This window comes from Felis catus, chromosome C2 (assembly GCF_018350175.1).
Source record: "Felis catus isolate Fca126 chromosome C2, F.catus_Fca126_mat1.0, whole genome shotgun sequence".
NCBI classification, from domain to species: domain Eukaryota; kingdom Metazoa; phylum Chordata; class Mammalia; order Carnivora; family Felidae; genus Felis; species Felis catus.
In genome coordinates, this window is record NC_058376.1 from 153,490,137 (window position 1) to 153,513,788 (window position 23,652).

Here is a 23,652-nt window from a genome sequence, read left to right on the forward strand (position 1 = left end):
TGCCTCCTTCCGTCTCTAACTTTTTTTTTCCTTCCCCTCCCCCCTGGCCTTCTGTTAAGTTTCTCAGGAGCCACATAAGAGTGAAAACATGTGTTATCTGTCTTTCTCTGTATGACTTATTTCACTTAGCACGACGCTCTCCAGTTCCATCCACGTTGGGTAGCACCATTTTATAAATGGAAAAGGTAAAGGCTAGGGACAGTTAACTAGCCACTTTCCCAAGACGCAGTAAAGTCTGAAATCTGAAATTTCATGGGAATTCTGCCCTCTACGTCCGGCATGTATTCTGGGCACTTTAGCTTCGCCACAGTCTGCCAGCCGTGAAGGCCAAATCCAGCCTACTGTCTACTTTTGTACTGCCTGTGGCCTAACAGTGGTTTTTACATTTTTAAATGGTTAAGAAGAAAATCCAAGGAAAATAATATGACATGACACATGGAAATCACATTCAATTCAGTTTTAGTGTCGGAAAACAATGTTTTATTGGAACACACCATGCCCATACATCTACATAATTGACTCTGGCTGGTTTTGCATCATAAAGGCAGAGTTGAGTAGTGGTGACAGAGGCCACATGGCCCGCAAAACCTAAAATATTTATCACCTGACCGTTTAGAGAAAAAACTTGCCAACTTCTGGTCTACGTAGTCACTTTGTGGTATGAGTTTGGCTAAAGGGACGCGTGGCTAAAATATCAACTCCTTGTCAAGCATCGTATTATTAGACACTTGACATTGATGATCTCCTTTTATTTCCCCCCAAACTTGGGTAGTTCTATCACCCCCATTTTTCAGAGCAGGAGTAGGAGACCAGCGGAAACAAATAAACAATTTGTCTGAGGTCACATAGCTGAGAAGAGAAAGAACCGAGATATAAATATGTTCTTTCTGACATCATTCTACTGTGTCCACGGTTCCTGAATGTTGTTCCATCTTTGCTTGAATAGTTTAGTTAGAAATGTTGTCATATATGTCTTAACAGCTGACACTAAGTGGCATCTCTAACACGTTGTGAAAAGGGGTGAAGGACACTGGATTCCTCCCTCCACACTGCTTGCTGAAATTATTGACACAAGAAACTTCCTGGGTGCTTAGCATTCCTTCTGGAAGTGGGCACGTGTGCCTGGCTTCTCAGCTGTCTTGGCCAAGTGTCCGGGGGAGTTTTCATGGTGGCTTCCCCGGTCCCTGCCTGTGCAACCTGAGGTCCCCCCAACTGAGGCCATAGGATGGCCGCCTCCTTACAGCTGGGGCTGAGGGCCCCAAGCCAGGAAAAGGGGGCTTCATTCACCATGAAGCTGTGTGTACAGTTCAAAAGCATATTCTCTTGGTCTCTAATTTGTCCTTGTTGTTCAGGCTTACAAGGAATGGAAGATCATTTCCTCATTTACACCTTCATCATCTGACTCCAGACAGGAAAACCGGCCACTGATTGAAGTGCCCCTGGAGAAACCCAGCTCCTCTCAGGGTCGGTCTGTTGTGATGAATCCAGAAATGTACAAGGTGATTTTCTGCCATTTGTCCACACGCTGGTTTGATGGGGAGGCAGTAAACAAGGTTTGGATGAGAAGACGAGGTTGAAAACAGAGTCTGGCACTTGACTGGTTTTTTCGTACGTCAGCAATGGCGAGTGGAGGGTGGGAGTGGGCATGGCAGGGATCTCAGTGTTGGCAAACTCTCTTTTCTCAGCAGAGAGTGGGGCTTGGTGGGTGGGGCACTGTCTTGAACGTGGAAGGGGGAGGCTTGTTCTTTCTATCCATCTCTGGAACTCAGCTCTCTTTGGAAATTTTGATGTTGCCGACAGGGAACTCAGACGTGAAATGCAGGGCAATAGTTAATAGAGACTTGTATACCAGCCTTAACTGTTGTTGGGGAGGAAAAATTTTCTCTACATTTGAGGATTCTTCTATCTTCTAGTTGGTCTAAAAATTAGATCGACACGAGACAGATTAACAGAAGACAACAAAACTTAATTATGTATGTACAGCAAATCGACATAGACCTGAGACTCCAAAAACAAACAAAATAAGGTGCATACGACACCCTGAACCAGGGAGAAGGGGGTAGGGCTTTAGGGCTTCAAAGGGAAAGAAAGTAATTCACAAGAAGATGAAAAAGATAAACGTTTGGTAAGCAAATGTTTGCTGGGTCATCCAGAAACAATGGGACACAGAAAGGAATTTACACAGTTTGCTATCATTGTTCCTGTTTACCACCCCTAGTTCATATTATACTGTACTTGTCTGTGGTGATGGGCCCCCTTCCTGGAGCAGGTCCTCTGTCTACATTCTTTTAGGCAGTCAGGGAGAAGGTCAAAGTTTCTTCCTGAGCCTTTCGTTTCTTGAAAATAATTGGCCCAGGGTGCCTGGATGGCTCAGTCATTAAGCATCTGACTTCAGCTCAGGTCATGATCTCACAGTTTGTGAGTTCGAGTCCAATGTCGGGTGAGCACGAGCCCTGCTTTGGATGAGTCCTGCTTCTCTCTCTTTCTTTCCCTCCCTCTCTCTCTGCCTCTCGCTCACTGTGCCCTCTCTCTTTGTCTCTCTCTCAAAAAGAATAATAATAATCCACATGCCAAAGAGATGGTAATCCACATTTTGGGGTGGCAGATTTTGCACACGTATACTGTTAAGGGACCTGGCTCCCCCTTCCCTACACCGCAGCTACCTCACTGAGAAAGAGGCTAAACCTGGACAGTTCTGCAGAGTTTTTGACTGGGGGAGGTTGATGGGGCCTCAAGAGAGTAAGGGCAACATCACAGAAAATTGAACCAGCAAAACCAAAAATTTTGGGAGAAACTCCTGCCCTAGTTTAACGTCTCATACAAAGTGCAAAACAAACAGAGTAGCAGTCATCAGGCACTGCAGAATTAGAAGTTAGATCACTGCCAAGCTATGCAAACCTCTAGGTAGCCACAAATCGGCTCTTGTCTTGAAATGTGCATTATTTAATTAAGTAGGCCTTCTCCATGCTCAAATCATAATACCCTTATATCTGTAGCCCTCAAGCGTGGCATAGGTCATGAGTAATTTTGTACTAATGATAGTGGTCATAGACGTGTATGAGTGGCTTAATTTTTAAAAGTAAGTTACAGTAATTGTGTAAGATGTAACCATTGGGAAAACTTGAATGAAAGGTGCATGGGACTTCTCTACACTGTCTTTGGAACTTCCTGTGCACCTGTAAATATTTCAAAATATAAAATTACGTTAGATCCAAGGGCAGTCCCGTGCTAGTGTTGTGCTCCCTTGTTAGAGCTCTGCTTACCTGTGCTGTGCCCACAGTTGAGTTCCTCGTGTCCCGCCCATGCCTGGGCTATACTTACGTTGGCTTTTTGTGTTTCGCCCGCATGAGTAAGCCCATCGAAGTATATTGCGTTGAAGGTTTAAACAAGAGGCTGTCTGTCTTTGTCCTCGATTTAGCTCCTCAACGGAGAGCTGAAGCAGCTATATACTGCTATCACACGGGCCCGGGTCAACCTCTGGATCTTTGATGAAAACCCAGAGAAGCGGGCTCCTGCTTTCAAATATTTCATGAGAAGAAATTTTGTCCAGGTTGTGAAGACAGATGAAAATAAAGGTGAGATCTCCTTAAACTATTCTGGCTGTTGGATACAAAACCGGTTACCCCTGACTTCTTCTTACGATACCTATGAAACCTATACAGGGTATAGGTTTTTGAGAGCGTGCTTTCTTTCCTTTGCACACTCTTCTGAGAAATGAGCGTTCATATTTACCGCTAAGGTATGTGGGAAAGTGTGGTTGTAATGGGATGGGGGGAGGTTAACTCCTTCAGGGAAGATCTTTTATTGGTCCTTTGAAAGTGAAGGTCATGGAGGGCACCTGGCTGGCTCAGTCAGTAGAGCATCTGACTCTTGATCTCAGGGTCGTGAGTTCAAGCCCCATGTTGGGTGTGGAGCCTACTTAAAAAAAAGCAAAAGTGAGGGTCATGGGCGAGGGTGAGAAGAAATAGGCTTTGTTGGGGGAACACAAATTGCTATGGTCTTTGGACAGCTGATTGGCGATATCCATCAAAATAAAGAATGTGCAGCTTTAAAAGTGACTCAGCAATTCTTGTTCTAGGAGACTATTCTAGAACATTCCTGGATAAAACCTCAAAAATTTATGCACAAGAGTGTTCATCACAGCACCATTTGTAATTATCAGAATCTAAAACAACCTAAGTGTCAAGTGTCCACCAACGAGGAACTGTTTATGGCGGCTCCTCTGGTCCTGTGACACGTGAGTGTGGGTTGTTGAGTAGATATGGATGCCTTTTACTTTTTCCCTTCTGTGCTGTTTGCGGTGTTGAGAAAGCCAAACCAATATTGTGTGTTGTTGTGATAACTTAGAGAGACTAGCTAATTAAAAACCGGAATGGAGGTCTCCTGGTAGGAGAACTAACAGAGAAACAATCAGCCCTTCATAAAGGAGAAAATTGCTGTCTTTCTTGTGGGTTAGCTGTTGAGTTGGCTCCCCTAGGCCACAGTTAATTTCTCCAAGGATGGGGGGAGGCGCACGGCTCGGCCACGGTGCAGAGGTCTGCTGATTTCCTGAGCATTTTCCACCCAGTTTTATGGAGACTATTTCTGGTTACAGCCAATGGCTCAGCTGGGGGCCAGGGTGAGACGTTCTATTCCTGGGCCCCGGCGGTTAGGTGTAACAGGGGAAGTTGAAGTCTTGGAGTTAAAAAACCCTAGCTTCTCATTAGAACTTTCTACCTATGCGGCCACGTGACCTTGTGCAGGCACACTGTCTCACCCCGGGCTTTCAGTTCTTCAACGAAAAGGGAGCGAGTGGGCTGGCCTCCCATGGTTGTTCTTGGCCTTTGCTGCAGCGCAAAGTCCTTTTGGTCTCAAAATAGATTCTGGCACCTGTTATGAGAGATCATCAGGAGAGGCAATTTTCCTTAATTTAAACATTCAGAATGAAACCAGATCACAATTTATTTTCCGTCTTGGTGCATGAAGAATACAAGAAAAGGGCAGTCTTTGCTGTGTTGTAAGTTGCACATGGGAAAGTCTGTGAGAACATCTGTTCCCACTGTGCAGGGGAGCCTGGGCTGAGCGCAGTGACTGTGTTTTTTGGGTTTCTTCATCATGGGCCGGCAGAGTTCATTGCCCTGTGCCGAGCTACTGTGGAGCTCTGCTGTGAGGGTAAAATGTCCCCCGGGTGCTGACAGCACTCGGGGAGTCAGGACAAGACGCTGCGAAGTTGTCTTTGCACTCACTGCTGCAGGGCATGGCAGAGGGCTGGCGGGAAGGATTTTGCACCTTTTATTTTATTTATTTATTAAAAAAAATTTTTTTTTTCAACGTTTATTTATTTTTGGGACAGAGAGAGACAGAGCATGAATGGGGGAGGGGCAGAGAGAGAGGGAGACACAGAATCCGAAACAGGCTCCAGGCTCTGAGCCATCAGCCCAGAGCCTGACGCGGGGCTCGAACTCACGGACCGCGAGATCGTGACCTGGCTGAAGTCGGACGTTTAACCGACTGCGCCACCCAGGCGCCCCGGATTTTGCACCTTTTAAACGAAGCTGGCAGGTCCGCCTTGCTGCCCCCCGTTGATATCCACGGGCCCAGGGATGCCAGACCCCTCTAGCCCCAGATTGGCCTCTCAGCCTGGTGCTGGTATTCAGTCTTTCATGTCCTTCTTGCAGCTGTGGCTCAGAACCAGCAGAGAGGGTTGCCCACTGCTGGTGATGCTCCGGGGCTGCAGGAGGGGTGTGATCTAGTCTCCAGCAGGCTAATGTGACGACAGAAAGGCCCGACAGCAGGTGGCTGCGATAGTCTGCGTCCACCAATGGGGATGCGACATGCTGCTCACCATGAGGGCAAAGCCTGGGCATTTGAAAACACTGTAAAGCGCTTTTACCTTGTTCCTTGCTAAAGCCCCTGTGTGGGAGTTTGCTAAGAGCTACATGGCTTTGGATTTTTAAGGAGGAATAGACTTCGCTTTATTTTTTTTATTTTTTTTTTAATTTTTTTTTTCAACATTTTTAAAATTTATTTTTGGGACAGAGAGTGACAGAGCATGAACGGGGGAGGAGCAGAGAGAGAGAGGGAGACACAGAATCGGAAACAGGCTCCAGGCTCCGAGCCATCAGCCCAGAGCCCGACGCGGGGCTCGAACTCACGGACCGCGAGATCGTGACCTGGCTGAAGTCGGACGCTTAACCGACTGCGCCACCCAGGCGCCCCTAGACTTCGCTTTAAAAAAAAGATTTTTTTTTTAATGTTCATTTATTTTTGAGAGAGAGAGAGGGAGACACAGAATCCGGAACAGGCTCCAGGCTCTGAGCTGTCAGCACGGAGCCTGACACAGGGCTCAAACTCACGAACCACGCAATCATGACCTGAGCTGAATTTGGATGCTTAACCGACTGAGCCACCAGGCGCCCCAGAATTTGCTGTCTTCCAATCTATAGCCGTAGGGGAGGAAGGTAGACTGAAGTTCAAAAACTGAGCAACATCCTTTCTCACCCCTACTTCCCCCTTCCGAAACCCGCAACAACCTGGCTTGGTAAGCTAACATCGATCTTTTTTTTTTTAATGTTTATTTATTTATTTATTTAGAGAGAGAGAGAGGGAGCACGAGAGGGGGAGGGGCAGAGAGAGAAAGAGAATCCCAGGCAGACTCTGTGGTGTCAGCGTAGAGCCCAATGAGGGGCTCGATCCTATGAACCACAAGATCATGACCTGAGCTGAAATCAAGAGTTGGATGCTTAACCGATTGAGCCTCCCACGAGCCCCTAAGCTATGTATTAAAACGAATACTAGAAAGACAGCACAGGTGTATTTGTCTGCCAGGGCTGCCATAATAAAATACCACAAACCTGATCGTCTACGTTCTGGAATAGTACGGTATTGGTCTCCAGTACTGGACGTGAGAAGTCCAAGACCACAGTGCCAGCACCTTGATCAGACCTCTTCTGAGGCCTCTCTCCTTGGCTTGTCGATGGCTTTCCCTCCGTGTGAGCCCCTCTTTCTCTGTGTTAATCTCCCTTCTAATAAGGACGTAGATCGGATTAGGGTCCACCCTCACAGCCTCCTTTTAACTTACTAACTTCTCGCGAGGCCCTACCTCCGAGTATAATCACATTCGGAGGCCCTGGGCGTTAGGGCTGCAACATATACATTTTTGGGGTGAGGGAGGGGGGCACACTTCAGCCCGTAAGAGCACATTTAAGGGAACGAATGCCCAGAGAAGCAAACCCACTTTTCTTTTTCATTTCAGACTTTGACGACAGCATGTTTGTTAAGACCTCAACACCTGAGGAGTGGATCGCGCAGGGAGAATATTATGCTAAACACCAGTGCTGGAAGGTAGGTGCTGGACCAGGAGCCTGGGGGTGACGTCTTTGCGACTGGGGACCTCATCGGGCCTCACAGGCAGGTTCTCCGCCGTCCAGCTTATCACCAGGACAGGGCCACGGTTATGGCTGTTGTGCTACTTCTTCCGAGACATCAGGTCGCCCCGCGACGAAGGGAGCTTCCTGTCCTGCTCCTTCCCCGGTGCAAGGGTGACATCCCTTCCCCGTGGCCGAGTGCCAGCATGTACCGAGAGGAAGAGGGAGTGTCATGGCTTCTGCCCCACCCACAGACCCTTCTGTCAACTTTCTTTTCCCCCTGTGTTCTTCGTTTCCACTTTTGTTGCTGTCACCCCACCGCGTTTTAAAATAGTAGCAGGGGCGCCTGGGTGGCGCAGTCGGTTGAGCGTCCGACTTCAGCCAGGTCACGATCTCGCGGTCCGTGGGTTCGAGCCCCGCGTCGGGCTCTGGGCTGATGGCTCGGAGCCTGGAGCCTGTTTCCGATTCTGTGTCTCCCTCTCTCTCTGCCCCTCCCCCGTTCATGCTCTGTCTCTCTTTGTCCCCCCAAAAATAAATAAACGTTGAAAAAAAAATAGTAGCAGATTGGGGGCGCCTGGGTGGCGCAGTCGGTTGAGCGTCCAACTTCAGCCAGGTCACGATCTCGCGGTCCGTGGGTTCGAGCCCCGCGTCGGGCTCTGGGCTGATGGCTCGGAGCCTGGAGCCTGTTTCCGATTCTGTGTCTCCCTCTCTCTCTGCCCCTCCCCCGTTCATGCTCTGTCTCTCTCTGTCCCCCCCAAAAAAAAATAAACGTTGAAAAAAAAATAAAAAAAAAATAGTAGCAGATTGGGGGCGTCTGGGTGGCTCAGTAGGTGGAGCGGCCGACTCTTGATTTCAGCTCCGGTCATGATCTCATGAGCCAGTGAGATGGTGAACCACGCTGACGGGGCAGAGCCTGCTTGGGTTTCTCTCTCTGCGCCCCTCTGCGTGTCTCTTTCGCCCAAAGGAAATAGTAAATAAACGTTAAAGGAAATAAAACAGTAACAGGTTGGTCAATTGTTTCTCGAACTGATCCGACACAGACCTGACTGCCAGTCTGGGGCTAGTGAGCATGGGTTAGGCTTTATCACCAGACTGAGTTGACCAATTCTGGGCCACGAGCCGTGTTGCCAAGCGTGAGCAGCCTTCCTCCGGGCAATGTTATCGCTGCTGGTCCTTTTGAAATACTGAAGCCGGCGTGAGAAGCCCCATCCCTCTCCCACGGTCTCAGGTGAGGCCCCAGGGCCTGTGTGTTTCCCGTGATGCGGCGGTAACGATGTCTCCACCTACAAGGCACAGGCACCTTCAGCCCAACAAGCTCATCTCGGGCCCCATCTCATTCCGTGTCTTCCCTGCGTCATCCGCAGCTTGTCAGGTGACATGATGACTGCAGCAGGTGGCTAAGCAGCCCGTCCTCCCCAGCAGCAACCCAAGCAGGGCTGAGGGCAGGCACTTTTCTTCTCAGGGGTCTCTTTCTTTATCAGGAAGTCCCCCGTGGACTTCTTCTGACATCTCACTGCTCGGTGCTAGGTCACGTGCCCACGCCTGGTGCAAGGGAGTCTGGGAGGGCAGTCCCATCCTGCGGTTTCAGCCCTTCATGGAAGGCAGGCTCTGCCGTGACGCACGGGAGGGAGCGGGGAGTGCTGTGGGCCGCTAACCCGCAGCTGAGTTCGGCTGTAGCTCCTGTAAGTCTCAGCCAGGCCACCCACGTCTGAACTCAGCAGCCAGTCGGCAAGCAGGTCGGCTTCTGGGGGTTAGTTGGCATTTGGCTCAGATGATGGGGGTGAATGGGGACACGGGCCCCTCATCCTCCAGCAGATGAGCCTGGGCTGAGCAGCATTCAGAGTAGAGAGGGAGGCAAACCATAAGAGTCCCTTAAATACAGAGAACAAACTGAGGGTTGATGGGGGGGGCGGGGAAGAGGGGAAAACGGGTGATGGGCACTGAGGAGGGCACCTGTGGGGAGGAGCACTGGGTGTTGTGTGTAAGTGATGAATCACGGGAATCTATGTATGTAACGCTGTATGTTAGCCAACTTGACAATAAATTATATTAAAAACAGAACGAAACAAAGAGTAGAGAAGCCCATGAGGCCCCCTGAAGCCTGGCCTTGGAGCTGGCCCTGTGTTACTTGGCTGTGTTGTGTTGGCCAGAGTAGGTCACAGCCCAGATCTGAAGGGAGGAGACATAGGCAGCAGTCTCGGGAAAAGCCGCAGAATTATACTGTGAAGGGGTGTGGACCGCTACCGGGAGCACTGAAGGACTGTCGCCACCTTGCGATCAGTCCCAAGGGATGAATATGTAGGATTTAGCTGCTAGAAGTGGACAGAGCTCTGAAACTTTACTCACTGCCCATCTTTGTTATGCCTTGGATGCTGTTATAAAACCAAGACTCTCTTTGGGGGGAGCAGCAGAGAGGGAAGAGAGGGGAGATATGGGCAGCAGGTATGGATATGAACTTGGAAAACTAGACGGTCTTTCCCTTTACTCCCTTCAGAACAGTGTTGGTGTAACCTATACGTGTCGCCCATGCATTTCCAAGTCTTTAGCCCTTTTTAAATTATTATTGTTATTAATGTTTATTTTATTTTTGAGAGAGAGAGAAAGAGAGCAAGCAGGAGAGGGGCAGAGAGAGAGGGAGACACAGGATCCAAAGCAGGCTCCAGGCTCCAAGCTGTCAGCACAGAGCCCGACGCGGGGCTCGAACTCACGAACCAGGAGATCGTGACCTGAGCCGAAGTCGGAGCTTAACCGACGGAGCCACCCAGGGGCCCCTCCAGTTCTTTAGCCCTTTTGAACGTTCGAATCTAAAATCTTTTTATGGGAGCTGGCCCCGATGAGAATGCTATAAAAAGCTTTCTCCTCACCTGATTTTGTTTCGGCTCCGCTAAAGGGCTTCAGGACCCAGGTTTTTATTGAGTTTTTGGCTGCATGTCAGTGAATGTTCCAGAACCAGCATATAAATGGCAACCACTAGAGGTTCACTCACTCGATAAGTTCCTGTTGAGCTACTGGCCAAACATTGCGTTTAGGTTGCAGGGATACGATGGTGAGCAGGACACACACGGAAGGGCGCACGGCTCCTCCTGCTGCAGGTGTCACAGATGAGAGATGAGCTGCCCTTAGAACCAGCTGTCCTGGACAGGTTGGCCAGGAAGGATGCTCCAAGTGGGAGCCTTGAGCTGAGTCCTCTGGGCTGAATGAAGTTAACTGGGCAGAGAAGGAACGGGAGAGCGTTTCAGTTAGAAGGAGCGGCACGTGCAAAGGCCGGGTGGTTGCCAGGAGGGTGGCACAGGTCATTGGAATGCAAGGAGGCCCATGAGGCTGGGGAGGCTGAAGCAAAGAGCCTGAGGGAACAAGATGTTGTCCCATCTACTTAATCCTTCCCTCACCCACGCTGAGACCTAATCTTTACCTGCTGGACCAAACGTGACTTTTGGCCCTGTAGCCTGTGCGCTGAGACGTGGCGTCAGCACTCCCGTTTTAGAAAAACAGCTTTCTGCAGGCCGCGATGGGGGTCCAGGCCACTCTCCTGTGATGCTTTTATGCCCACCTTCTACGTGCTCAACACAGAGGCGCATGACCCAGGGATCTGGCTAGTTACCTTTCAGAAGGTCCCCGTCTCTACCCCCATCCCTACCCCCCCTTTCTGTGTTCGCGGCTCTTCCACCAACACTCCCAGTTGGCTATTGTGGTTCCGGACTAGAAAAAACCTGTGTGGGTGCCTTTGGGCCAACGCTCCGTGTCTCTGACCTGAGGTTGCTAGTGCATACGACGAGAAGGATGAAGCTTCTCACACGTGGCTTTTGGAAGGTTAAGTGAGGGTGTTACTTACGGCGGCCTGTAAAACTAGGTCCTGAATCCCTTTTCCATGGATTCTGGGCACTTCCAAAAGGAACCTTTGAATGGGAAGCGTTCGCCGGTAACGTTACTGGGCTTTGTCCCGTGAGGTCGTTTTCTTTAGCTCACCGGCACGTTCCGGCTCCCCCCCTCAGGCTGGGCCGGGGTGAGACTCACTCCCTTGTCGGTGCACACACGGGCGTGTGCGTGTGTGTGCGCGCGCGCGTGTGTGCGTTTAGCCCTCGTTCCGTACGTCACCTCCAGTTCCTTGTTGGGAATCAAAGCCTTCTGCCCGTTCCAGGTGGCAGCCAAGTGTTACCAAAAAGGAGGTGCGTTTGAGAAGGAGAAGCTGGCCCTGGCCCACAACACCGCCCTGAACATGAAATCCAAGAAAGTCAGCCCCAAGTAAGAGTCCCGGGGGGGGCATCTCGGGGCTGCTCTGGTGAGAGCTGCGGGTGAAACCTAGCGGGGGCTCTGTCGCCGGTCCGCGGACACTCTGTTTTGTCTCCTCCTCCAGGGAGAAGCAGGTGGAGTTCTTGGGACTGGCCAAGACCTATCTGGAGTGCAACGAGCCAAAGCTGTCCCTCAAGTGCCTGAGCTGCGCCAAGGAGTTCCAGCTGTCCGCCCAGCTGTGCGAGAGGCTGGGGAAGGTGAGGCCCAGCCTGCGCTGTCGCTGGGAGAACCGGGCCGCCCCGGAGCCGACTCCCTCAGCCCCCGCTTGCGTCAGGGAGGGGTCCCGGGCCTCCAAAGAGGGACACGGCAGCCCCGAGGCCTGCAGGGCAGTCGTTCTGTCCACGCGCCCGAGCGTTTCCACGACTCCAAAGATGTGTGCGCGTGTCCACGTCTGTGTGAAGGTTTGCGATCCGGCCGGCGTCAGTCACAGAGGGGCCGAGGGTTCAAATCAAAGGGCCGATGGGCTTTGGCAGAGTCCTGCCTTCCTGTCCTCCCTGTCCAGGCCGGAGTCTGCCTGCGGCGATGGCCCGGCACGACATGGCGGTTTTCCCGTGTTCTCGGTCACTGCTCTAGTTGCCAACCAATCTGGCGGGCCGCTAGCCACAGGTGGCTATTTAATTTATAATTCCAGTTAACCAAAACGTCACAAAATAAGAAATTCAGTTCCTCGGTCCCACTAGCCACGTTTCAAGTGCGCATTGCTACGAGAACACTTCCATCATCGCGGAAAGCTCTGTTGGGCAGAGCTAATGGTCTAGAGCATAGCTACTCACTGCGTGGTCAGCAGGCTGGCGGGCGGGCCACGCGATTTCACGTGTCTGCCCCAAGATTAACACCGAAGGTGAACGTGACCAGTGAGAGACTGTTAGGGCAGTTCGGCACTGCCGTGACATCCAAGTGGTGATGATTTTTTTGGCGGTTCCTTTTTCTCCTCGAGTCAGAATTGGCGTGGAAAACTGTATCAGTTGTAGATGCACGACGTCGTGATTCGATACGTGTGCGTGCTGCGAGGCGATGCCCCCAGTAGGTTGAGTTAACATCCATCACCGTACAAAGCTTGTTTTCCCTCGCAATGAAACCTTTTAAGATCTGTTCTCGTAGCAGCTTTCCAGGGTGCGGTACGGCATTATCTGTACTCACACGGTTCACGTTCAGTGTATCCCTTGTAAGGGATGGGAGGTGTAGAGCGAGGTGGTTCGAGAAGCTTTGCTCTAGAATGCCCAGCTCGGGCTGCGGTATTCCCCCATGTAAAAGGCTTTCCAGCAGGAAAGTGGGTTTCCACGCCTCTCGTCTCCCCGTGAAACCTAGTAGCTCCTGGATGTGCAGAGCATCCCGGGCACTGGGTGGGGCGGGAGCGGCACCTGCTGGGGACTTTGAAGTGTGGCCCCCAAGTCAGTGTAAAGAACATGAGGCCCTCATGGTGCTGCCTGCCCGGCCCCACATTGATTAGGGTGTGCGACCTGTTAGGGTGTGGGAGACGGGGATGGGATAGGGATTCCCCTCTGGGTGGGAGTTTGGGTCCTAAGATTCCGGGAACTGGCGTAGCTTCTAACCTGTCCACGTTCCTTAGCTACCAAATCCTCAATGCCCTGTGTCTCCACCTTGGACCTACTCGCTGACAACTACAGGGAACCAGTCTCAGCCTTTGCTTCCCGTTTTTGCCCAGCAGTGCCCGCCTTGACTGAGTCAGAGACCTCTTCCTTACGGACTCACTTTGCCCACCGCCCCACCCCCACCCCCACCCCCAGCCTGGAGAGCTCTTCCTCTGAGAGTCGGGGGCTCAGGGGCCAGGAGGCCATAAGTACAGCCTGTGCTCCCTCCTCCGGGACTTCAGCACCTTCAGAATGTGGAGGCCACCCTGCTCCCCTTCCACGGGTTTGGCCACCGGTGGCGGCCTCGTCTGCTTCCTCTCCCCAGTACATTCTAGCAGCTCCAAGCCCCAGCCAGGGAAGGGTCTGGTCCCAGCGCCCTCCCCGGAAGGGTGTGCAGCCGTCAGCCAGCCTCAGACCTCACGTGGTCGTCCTGCCACACTAAACCGGCACGATTCACGTTGACCAGCTGGGCAGCAGCCTTCGTCAGTATCCTTAGACCAAATTGCCCCCCTGTTCCCAGCCCCTAAATGTGTGTCACCCCTGCCAAGAAGTGTTTTTGAGGGGACCCTGGGGATGCAAGACCATTTTGCAGGGATTCCTCTGCCTCATCCGCTTCTTGCCTCTTTCCTGAGAGCGACATGGGCTCCCTCGGAAACCTCTCAAGGCCCCTGCTCTGGACGGCGGGTGGGAGCCCTCCGCTCAGGGAGCAGAGCTGGTGGAGGAGGGAGCTGCTGCATAGAACCAGCCCTCTGCTCTCTCTCCGGTTGGGCACACGGTTGGCACCCGGCAGGACCTGCCTTCACACTGGGGGGTTTTCCTTCCGAGTAATCAGCATTGTCAGGGGAAGAAAGAGGTGGGGTGGTAGGTAATCCGGTTACGGGGTTTTATTCATGTGGCCGAGATGGGTCTAGATGCTCCCGGCTCTGTGAGGTCTCGGGACTTAGAAGAACCTCACACCCGAATCTTTCCTTGTTTTTTATGTTTAGTTATTTCCTGAGAGAGAGAGAGACAGAGTGCAAGCAGGGGAGGGGCAGAGAGAGAGGGGAAGACACAGAATCGGAGACAGGCTTCAGGCTCCGAGCTGTCAGCACAGAGCCCGATGCGGGGCTCGAACCCACAAACCGTGAGATCATAACCTGAGCCAAGGTTGGATGCTTCACTGACTGAGCCATCCAGACACCCCTCATACCTGAATCTTCTTTGAATTTTGGCACTTGGTGTAGATGGTCTAGATAAATAAAAGCCAACTAAAATTTACTGGAGGGACTGGAGTATATTTTGTCTTATTTCATTTTGGTTTTATTTTCTCTTTGGACCTCAGGAGCAGTAAGTAGAATTATGAAATGAACTATTCGACAAACAAACAGATGGGCCCGGGCTGTGTGCCGGGCACTGTGGGTGCTCAGTGGCCGGTAGGCGACAATACAGGGGCCTCTGCCTTGACAGAGCTTCCGTTCCTAGTGTGGGAGAGGGACGGCGGACAAGCCAGTAGCATAGAAGATGCCACTGGTGATGAGGCTGGGTGAGGGGAGAGGGGTGTCAGGTGTTGCTGTTTTGGGCAGGGGGCGGGCAGGGAGCTGTCTTGTGAGCAGAGACGGTGCGAACACCTGGAGGGCATCGTGGGCCAAGCGTCCTTGCAGGCAACAGCCCCCGAGGTGTGAGCGTGTGGGCGAGCTTGAAGAACAGCAAGGAAGCTGGTTGGGCCAGAGCAGAGTGAGTGGGGTAGAAGTGGTGAAGTGAGCAAGAGAGGGCGGCAGGAGCAAGTCACGTAGGGCCTCCAAGTCCGTGGTAGGGACTGGATCTTGTTGACGTGTGACAGGGAGCCAGTGGAAGTTTCTGATGGCAGGAGCCACATGGAGCTCGTTGTTTGGAGGCTCTGCGGGGGGGTCTGTAGGCAACAAGAGTAGAAGCAGACAGGCCAGTGGGTGTGATTTGGGTTGCCATGATGGTGGTGGGGTGCCGGGAAGGGGAACTGCGGAAACGTTGCGAGAGCCAAGCACAAAGGATTAACCAAAGGGCTGGATGGAAGTGTCGGGGGAAGAGCGGGATATAATCTTCTGTTCGCGCAAACCCACTGTTGGTTTTTGTTTGTTCATCCTCTTCCTCTTCATGGCCAGTCTCCGGTCCCATTCTCTCGTCACTGGGAGCCATTCCAGTGAATTTAACGTGTCATCCCCATATGCATGCCTAATTGAATAACAAATTCTAGTATTTTCTACACATGTATGTTTTGAGCTTTTGTAAATAGCATATTGTTCTGCTTTTTACTCTTTCCACCCCCTGCTGTAGTGTTGAGGTCCGGCCAGGTTTGTGACCCCTGATAGTATTCCAGAATGGGCATCCACTGTATTTGACTTTTCCATTTCCCTATCGGTGAACGTCCAAGTTGCCACCAACTCCCGGCTGCCACACACAGTACTATGTGGCACAGCACGTCTCCTGCCAGTCCTGGGTACTGCTGGAAATGGGCTTGCTGGCCCTTGGGTATGCATATACTTAATTTCACTAAGCGAAAGTGGAAGCCACTTTGCTTTCTAGAACAGCCGTACCACTCTGTGCAGGACGGTTCCACGCGCCCCATGTTCTTGACCACATTCAATGGGCTCTGGTTTTCTAATTTTGGCCAATTTCATGGATGTATCTCACTGTGGTTTTAATTGACGTTTCTCTATCAGTGAGCTGGAGCATCTTCATTGATTTGTTAGTCATTCAAGTTTCCCCCACTGTGACCTGCCTGTTTGTATCCTTTGCCTAGTTTTCTGTTGTGATTTCAGGAAAGTCTTTTTCTTGTGGTCGAAAGAATCCATTTTATGTTCTAGATCTGTCTGGTCAAATATGATAGCCATTGGCCACATGTGGAAATTAAAGTTAAAATGAATGGAAATGGAATGAAATGAAAAATTCAGTTCCTCAGTTACGCTACCCACATTCCATGTGCTCACTCTTCACACGTGCTTAGTGGCTACCATATTGGCTAGCATAGCTGTAGAATATTTCCATCTTCACTGCAAGGTCTATTTGATGGCGCTGGTCTAGATGTTCATGTTTGCCCTCTCTCTGTTAACTTTATTTCACATACCCTTTATTCAGCAGTTTTGATTCCATCAAAGGAAGTTTATGTGTTTTGGGTTTTATTGAAGACTTTCTTTAACCTCATGGTCACAAAGATATTCTCCTACGTTTTCGTCCAATAGCTTTCACATTTAGGTCTTTATCCTATCTGAAGGTTAATTTTGTATATGGTGTGAGGTTGGGATATAACTTTATTTTTCTCTCTATAAATAATTCTATACAATATATAATATGTATAATACAATATGTATTGCATTTTATATATAATTTTTATGTAATTTTATATAAGGAAATCGTTTTCCTAATATCGCCTATGTCTTAGCATTTTTCACTGGGTCCTAACAAATAGCAGACATATTGTTCGTGGTATTGGCTTATTTTTAAGATCAAAAGTTATGCTATGAATACTCTAAGAGTGTATTTTACTCTGTCCTAGATAAAAGATGCGGCCTATTTCTATAAGCGAAGCCAGTGCTACAAAGATGCTTTCAGATGCTTTGAGCAGATCCAGGAATTCGATCTAGCACTCAAAATGTACTGCGAACAGGAGCTTTTTGAAGAAGCTGCTATTGCAGCCGAAAAGTAGGTGGTTTTATTCTCTCCCTTCCCCCACCCCGCTCCCTCCCTCCTGCTGCTCTCTGGGGGCAGCCTGCCTTGGAGGGTGTTATTCTGCTCTTCTGAAGCGGCCTGCCCGTGTCGCCCTCCTTCCACTCGAGCGGTGGCCTCGGTGCTGGGTCAAGAGCTCCTTGAAAGCAAGAACCAAGCCTAAAGGATTAACCGAGGAGCTGAGTGGGAAGTGCGGGAGGAAAAAGAGTGGAATATAATCTCCAGTTCCCAGCAGAGTCACCACTGGTTTCAGTTTGTTCATCCTCTTCCTCGTCATGGCCGGTCTCCGTTCCCACTCTCTCATCGGCAGCCATTCCAGTGCCTTGAACATACACGCTCTTAATATATTCACATTTAATGTATTCTACTCTCTTTATAAGCTTTGACACAGTGTCATGAGAAGAGGCAGAAGATGATGAAGGGTTTGTTACAAGCGTGTATATAAGACACATGGCAATTTTGTGCTTAATGATGGTTCTGTCCTCTACCCTTACCTGCTGAGGTAGCAATTTCGCTGAATGGACGGATGAAGGTAAGTGCACTAGTGGGCAGTCAGGCCTTTGCTTCACCGTGACCTATGGGCAGACCCTCAGCCATGCGGTCATACATGTGTGTACGAAATGTACGTTCCCATACCCTCATAAGCTTCATACATGACCCACTGGAGGCCTTCTCGAGCCTTTTTCTAGCTCATATTCCAAGGATGATGTCGAGATGGGCAGGGCTGATGGTTGACAAGGAATACAGAAACGGCATGTTACTGGTGCCCCGAAGAGATCTTCTTGGTGGTACGGGGCAGCTGGAATGACAGAGACCGCTATTCCGTGTTTCTGTTTGAGTGCACTCTCAGCTCCTGGAGAAGCAGGGCGTGGGTTGGTTCTACATCTTCCTTGCTTTCTACCAAATTCTGCATGTGACAAAATGAACATAACGGACCCAGGTGTTCAAACTTCAGGTTTTTGGGAAGTTAGCTTTTGTTAAAGTATAATATATAGTCAAAAAGGTGCACCTAATTCTCACAAAATAGATCTACTTGTGTAACCAGCACCTCGATAGAGGTGCCCAGTACCTCGAGTTTGAGTTTTGGAAATGGAAAAGTAGGTGTTCTGTGCCATGGCTGGTAAAGTGAGCATATTCCTTCGTGAGGGTCTTTGGTATCTTTACGTTTATGATATACGCAACGGGTATGTAGTAGTCCGTTTAGGCAACCAGAACGAAATGCCATGGATTGAGGGGCTTAAGCAACAGAAATTTATTTTCTCCTAGTTTTGGAGGCTAGAAGTCCAAGATCAAGGCTCTGGCCGGTTGGGCTGTTGCTGAGAGCTCTTTCCCTGGCTTACAGATGGCTACCTTCTCACTGTGTCCTCAGGTGGCCTTTCCCTGGCACTTCCACATGGAGAGAGACTGCAAAAGACAGGTCATTCTCTGGTGTCTTCTTATAAGGACACTAATCCTGTTGGATCAGGACTCCACCTTTGTGACCTCATTTAACCGTAGTCTACTTCCTTTAGAGATCCCATCTCGAAATCCAACCACACTGGGGATTGGGCTCGAATGTATGAATTTCAGGGGACACAAACTATCACTCCATAAAAGGGTGCCAGCTGTGACATTTGTTGGGCACATAGTTACCAGGGTGCTATGCAGTCGTGATATGAGTAATTGACCAGACCAATTCCCTTGTGAAGTCATATGACAAAACTGACCAAGAGGTTGTTTTTTTTTTAAGTTTTAATTAGTTATTTAAACTTCTGCCCTCAGGTTTTCAGCAGAGCATTGAATCGTCACAGATTTTCCCCAGAAACATATTTTTCTCTCATTATTCTTTTTCAGCTTGATTGAGGTATACAGCTGAGCGTTCCTATGTGTTGAGTTGAGATCTAAGTGTAATCTGAGTATTAACTGGAAACTCACGTTAGATCTGTCCCAGTGTCCTTTGAGCACCGTGCATATTGAGTGTAGAATTCAGTGGCTAGCTGGCACGACCCAAAATACATTGTGGACCTTGCAGATTTGCAAAGGAAATACCCGGGGAGTTCTTTACACTTGCTGAAAGTACCCACTACTCCATTAGCCGAAGCTCACATGTGAAGTATACTCCTTTTCTTCATCTTTATTTACAACCCTTCATGGGAGACCTCTCGTAGAAGAGGAAAAGCTAGGAAAGCAGATGTTTGTAGGATAACTCTGAGCCATCATAAGGAGCCTGGGCGCTTCTCTGGTTGTGAGGAGACGGGTTTTGTCCTATCAGGGTTCAGAAGCACGCATGTTTTATTGGATTGTTCCAGTGCCTTGAAAATTGGTAGTGTGGGAGGTACTGACTTTGACCAGCAGAGTAAAGGGGAGCATTCGGAGCTTCGTTAATCTCACTCTTATCAACCACGCTCGTGCCTGGCAGAAGAGAAAAATCAGAGGTTGGGTGATGAGAGGAAGACCGATGTCGTTAATGTCACGCTGGCGTGTCATGCTCTGTCTTCACCCTTTCTCCTTAGTCCTGTCTCCAACTCAGTGGGGTTGTCGGCCCAAAATGAGGATCGTGCTTTTATGAAAATTTAAGGCTTTCTTTTTTTCTACAGGGATAATTTTGGTTATGCACAATCGTTGCCCTTCAGATTGACTTTCATTTATCTACTTAGTTTTCTTCTCAAAATTTTAGTTACTTTTCTTTCTTTAAATTCTCAGGCTGACTTTCAAACCTAACTTCCATTTGCTTAGGTCGTCACGCCGTAACATTTCATTAATTGAACATACGAAAGCTTCGTTCCTTTGGAGAATAAAGAATTCATTTTACCCCCGCGAAATGAACCACTCGTAAAGATGCCGGATAAGTTTAGGCCCTGTTTTGTAATTTAGGTCTACACGTGGGTGGGACTTGTGTCTGACTTGCTCTGTGCTGTATTTTGGAGGAGATTTTCTCCTGGGTGGTAATGAGCTGACATTTGGGTCGTCTGTCATTGCAGGTATGAAGAAATGCTGAGGGCCAAGACCCTTCCCATATCCAAGCTGTCTTATTCTGCCGGTCAGTTTTACCTGGAAGCCGCAGCAAAGTACCTGAATGCAAACAAGATCAAGGAGATGATGGCGGTCCTCTCGAAGCTGGACATAGAAGACCAGCTGGTGTTCCTGAAGTCTCGCAGACGGCTAGCGGAAGCTGCAGACCTGCTGAACGGGGAGGGTCGGAGAGAAGAGGCCGCCTTGCTGATGAAGCAACATGGCTGCCTGTTGGAGGCTGCCCAGCTGACTGCCGACAAGGACTTCCAGGCCTCGTGTCTGCTGGGGGCTGCCCGCCTCAATGTGGCCAGGGATTCGGACGTGGAACATACCAAGGCCATTCTGAGAGAAGCTCTTGACCTCTGCTATGAAACCAACCAGTTGGCCGGCATTGCCGAGGCCCAGTTCCTTCAGGGGGTAATCCTGAGAGACTTTCAAAAGCTCAAGGACGCCTTCTTCAAGTTTGACACACTCAATCACTCGGCGGGAGTGGTGGAGGCACTCTACGAAGCTGCCAGCCAGTGTGAGGTCGAGCCTGAGAAGGTCCTGGCCCTGGCTCCGGGGGGCTTGGAAGTCCTCCTCAATCTGGTCAGGGCCCTCAAAAGAGTGACCAACAATGCCGAGAAGGAGATGGTCAAGTCTTGCTTCGAGTTTTTTGGGATTTCTCAGGTGGATGCCAAGTATTGCCAGATAGCTCAGAACGACCCTGGACCCATATCAAGAATCATTCTTGACCTGGATGTGAACCTGAGAGAGAAGAAAACAAAAGACTGTTTCTTGGTAATGACCGACCAGGTGAAATTGGCCCTCAACAAACACCTTTTGAGCAGGCTGCGTCAGATCACGCAGAGCCTGCTTGGGAAGACCTACGCGGGCGTCTGCATGAGGTTTATCGTGGGCCTGAAATGTGAGGTCGAAAACTGTAAAGATTTCCACAGGCCCTTGCGGCGCTGTGAGGCCAAGTGTTTGGTTCAGTCAAAGATACACTTGGTGGCAATCAGCGGGTTGCTTTTGGAAGCCAAGAAAGTATTCCCTAAAATCTTAGCGGAGGAACTCGAAGAAATCGATTACGTTTCGTCTGGCTATATGTACGGCCTTTGCAAATCCTTCCTGAACGTCCTCTTCCCTAAGCATTTCCACCAGAGAGTGCTGTCCGAAAACCCCACGGCCTGCAAAGAGATCCTCAAACCGAACTACAAATCCTTTCGGTCGTACAGGGCAGCTCTGAAAGAGTACGTCCGTCTTCTGTTTCAAAACGAGAGGGCACGAAGCCGCCGGGAGTCTACAGACCTGTGGCTGAACGCCATGCAGGCGTTCCTGGTCTCCTCCAACTATCCGGAGGAGTTCGAAAAGCTGCTCCGTCAGGAGGAGGACAACTACAACAGGGAACTCAAAGCTCTAGAGGCTGAAAAGGAGGAAAGGGGCAGGGGGAGGGGCGGCAAGGTGAAGGGAATAGAAGGAAAATTCGGGATGTTGGCACCCAACAAGGACGATGACGGTGCCGAGAAGACCCACCTGTGCTTCATCCGGCTGCTGGAGAATTGCATCGACCAGTTCTACGTGTACAGGAACCCAGAAGACTACAAGAGGCTCTTTTTCCGTTTCATGAACGTCCTCGTCAAGAGGTGCAAGGAACCGCTCATCCCCAGCATTGGGAACACGGTGGCCCTGTTGGAGCTCCAGTTCGTCCACTGCGGGGTGGTCCTGGCCCGCCTCCGGAAGAACGCCATCCTCCGCCTCCCCAAGAGCTACATCGCGCTCTTGCACTACTGGGAGTTCCTGGTCAGCAAGAAGGACAGGGAGCTCGGGGACGTGTTCTCCATCGTTCAGGATTACAAGCCTAAGGACGTGGCCAGAGCCATTCAGGATTTCCGGTTCCACCTCTCCTACCTCGTCAAGGTGCTCTGTGGCCAAGAGAATGGGAACTTCAACGTCCTGCTCGACGCCTTCGGTGAGATAGACTGTGTGGTGTCCGGGGAGGCAGAGCGGACCCTGGTGCTGTGCTTGGTGATGCTGGTCAACGCCGAGGAGGTTCTACAGCCGTACTGCAAGCCTCTCCTGTGCCGCCACTTCCAGGAGATCCAGACGAGGCTGCAGCTGATGAGTAGGGACTGCCCCGACCGGGTGCCCGAGAGGCTCCTGAAAGCGGCGAAGCGGGTGTTGATGGCGGGCAACGTGAAGTCGGTGGCTGAGGCGCTGCGGGACCTGCTCTTCGAGCGGGACGAAGAGTACCTGATGGACTGCTGCTGGCGGTGGGACAGCGCGCACGCCAAAGGGCCCGTGGTCCGCGGCCTCTACCACGAGGAGGTGAAACTGAGCCGCCTGCCCAGTGTGGAGCCCGCGGACTACTTTGCTGAACCCGAGTGTGAGATCGGTCAGGACGAGACGGACGAGCTGCCGTCAGAAGACCGAGACCCCGTCCTCGCTGCCATTCTTTCCCGGAAGCAGCGGAAGGCTTCCGTCCGGCGCAAGTTGAGGAGGGTGTGCCTGGTCGTGTCCTTGTGCATCAGCTGGAGGAGAAGGGTGAGCACCCAGGTGGAGTGCTTCCGAGAGGAGACCAGGGAGCCCGGGGCTGGGAACTTTAAGAAGGCCGACATCGATAGGACCCAGTGTGACCTGTGTGGGGTGAAGTTCAGCCGAGGTCCTGACAGCTATTTCGGCCCCGGGAAGGCACTTGAAGGAGCGGCTGTGGAGGCCGTGGCCCCTTCCATGGCCGAGCCGGGAGACGAGGAGGGTCCGGAGAAGAACAGCGAGTCTTACGAGCAGCACATCCGCCTGGAAAGCCATCAGAGGCAGCAGGTGGCCTACCAGAGGTACTTCGAATTTTTCCATGAGAAGGTGGACCCGGCCATTGATGAAGGCAAGCTGCTGGTGCAGGACATTGAGCAGAGCGTGTGGATCCGCAGTCACCTGGGCTCCAAAGAGCACAGCCACATGTTGCAGAGGAAGGTCCAGGAGAACATCAAGAAGGTCTCGGATACGGTGGAGGACCTCTACAGGCGGAAGGCCTGGGCTGGTGGTAAGGCGTCCCCAGAAGTTGGGGCCCGGGGGGGGGGGGTGTCAGAACCCAGGCTTTGAGAACACATGTCAGATCAAGTCCTGGGAATGACAGAGCTCGGCGTTGGCAGAAATACAAGTGAGGAGCGGGTGTTCTCAAATCACAGCAAACCCCCATTATTTGAACCACCCCACCTCAATGAAAACGTGTGGTTATCTTGAGTCGGGATGGTTTCCCTGGCACCACACAGAAGAGAGGGCCTTGCTCACTAGTTCTGTGATGAGGACGTCGGGAGGGCGTTTCGAGTTCTGTGACGAGGACGTGGGGAGGGCGTTCAATGTCCCGAGGAAACTCTTTAAGCTTCCGATCTGTTCTCCAGTGACCATTTCTTGAGCACCTACTCTGTCCTGAACGTTTGCCTAAGATCTGGGGCTGCACAGCTGCTCTCTTCCTTTTTAGGAGGGTTCTTAAACCATACCCGGCGTCAGACCTTAACAGTAAGAATTCTTACGTGGCCTTTGAATCAGATTTCCTCTGACTTCCTTGTTGGCTATTTCCTAGCAACACTGAGTGCAAGTCGCGCTACGTACCAAATAAGTGAAATTGCGTATTTAAAACTCATTCTGTCACCCGGACACACTCCAGTGTAAGGTTTAAGGACATTTTGATGTTTATTTATTTTGGGGAGGGACAGAGACAGAGACAGAGCGTGAGCTGGGAATGGCAGAGAGAGAGGGAGACACAGAATCCAAAGCGG

General features: G+C 50.7%; 1 protein-coding gene across 2 annotated transcripts in view; it reads left to right on the forward strand.

Annotated features, from left to right (window-relative positions):
• TRANK1 (tetratricopeptide repeat and ankyrin repeat containing 1) overlaps positions 1–23,652 on the forward strand; it is a 99,966-nt gene that overhangs the window by 73,770 nt on the left and 2,544 nt on the right. For both annotated transcript variants that reach the window (XM_045037902.1, XM_045037903.1), the window contains 7 exons: positions 1,353–1,499; positions 3,419–3,575; positions 7,235–7,323; positions 11,485–11,588; positions 11,701–11,833; positions 16,737–16,882; positions 19,867–22,916. In XM_045037902.1, coding sequence (XP_044893837.1) covers positions 1,353–1,499; positions 3,419–3,575; positions 7,235–7,323; positions 11,485–11,588; positions 11,701–11,833; positions 16,737–16,882; positions 19,867–22,916 — 3,826 coding nt within the window. The remainder of the gene's footprint in view (positions 1–1,352; positions 1,500–3,418; positions 3,576–7,234; positions 7,324–11,484; positions 11,589–11,700; positions 11,834–16,736; positions 16,883–19,866; positions 22,917–23,652) is intronic.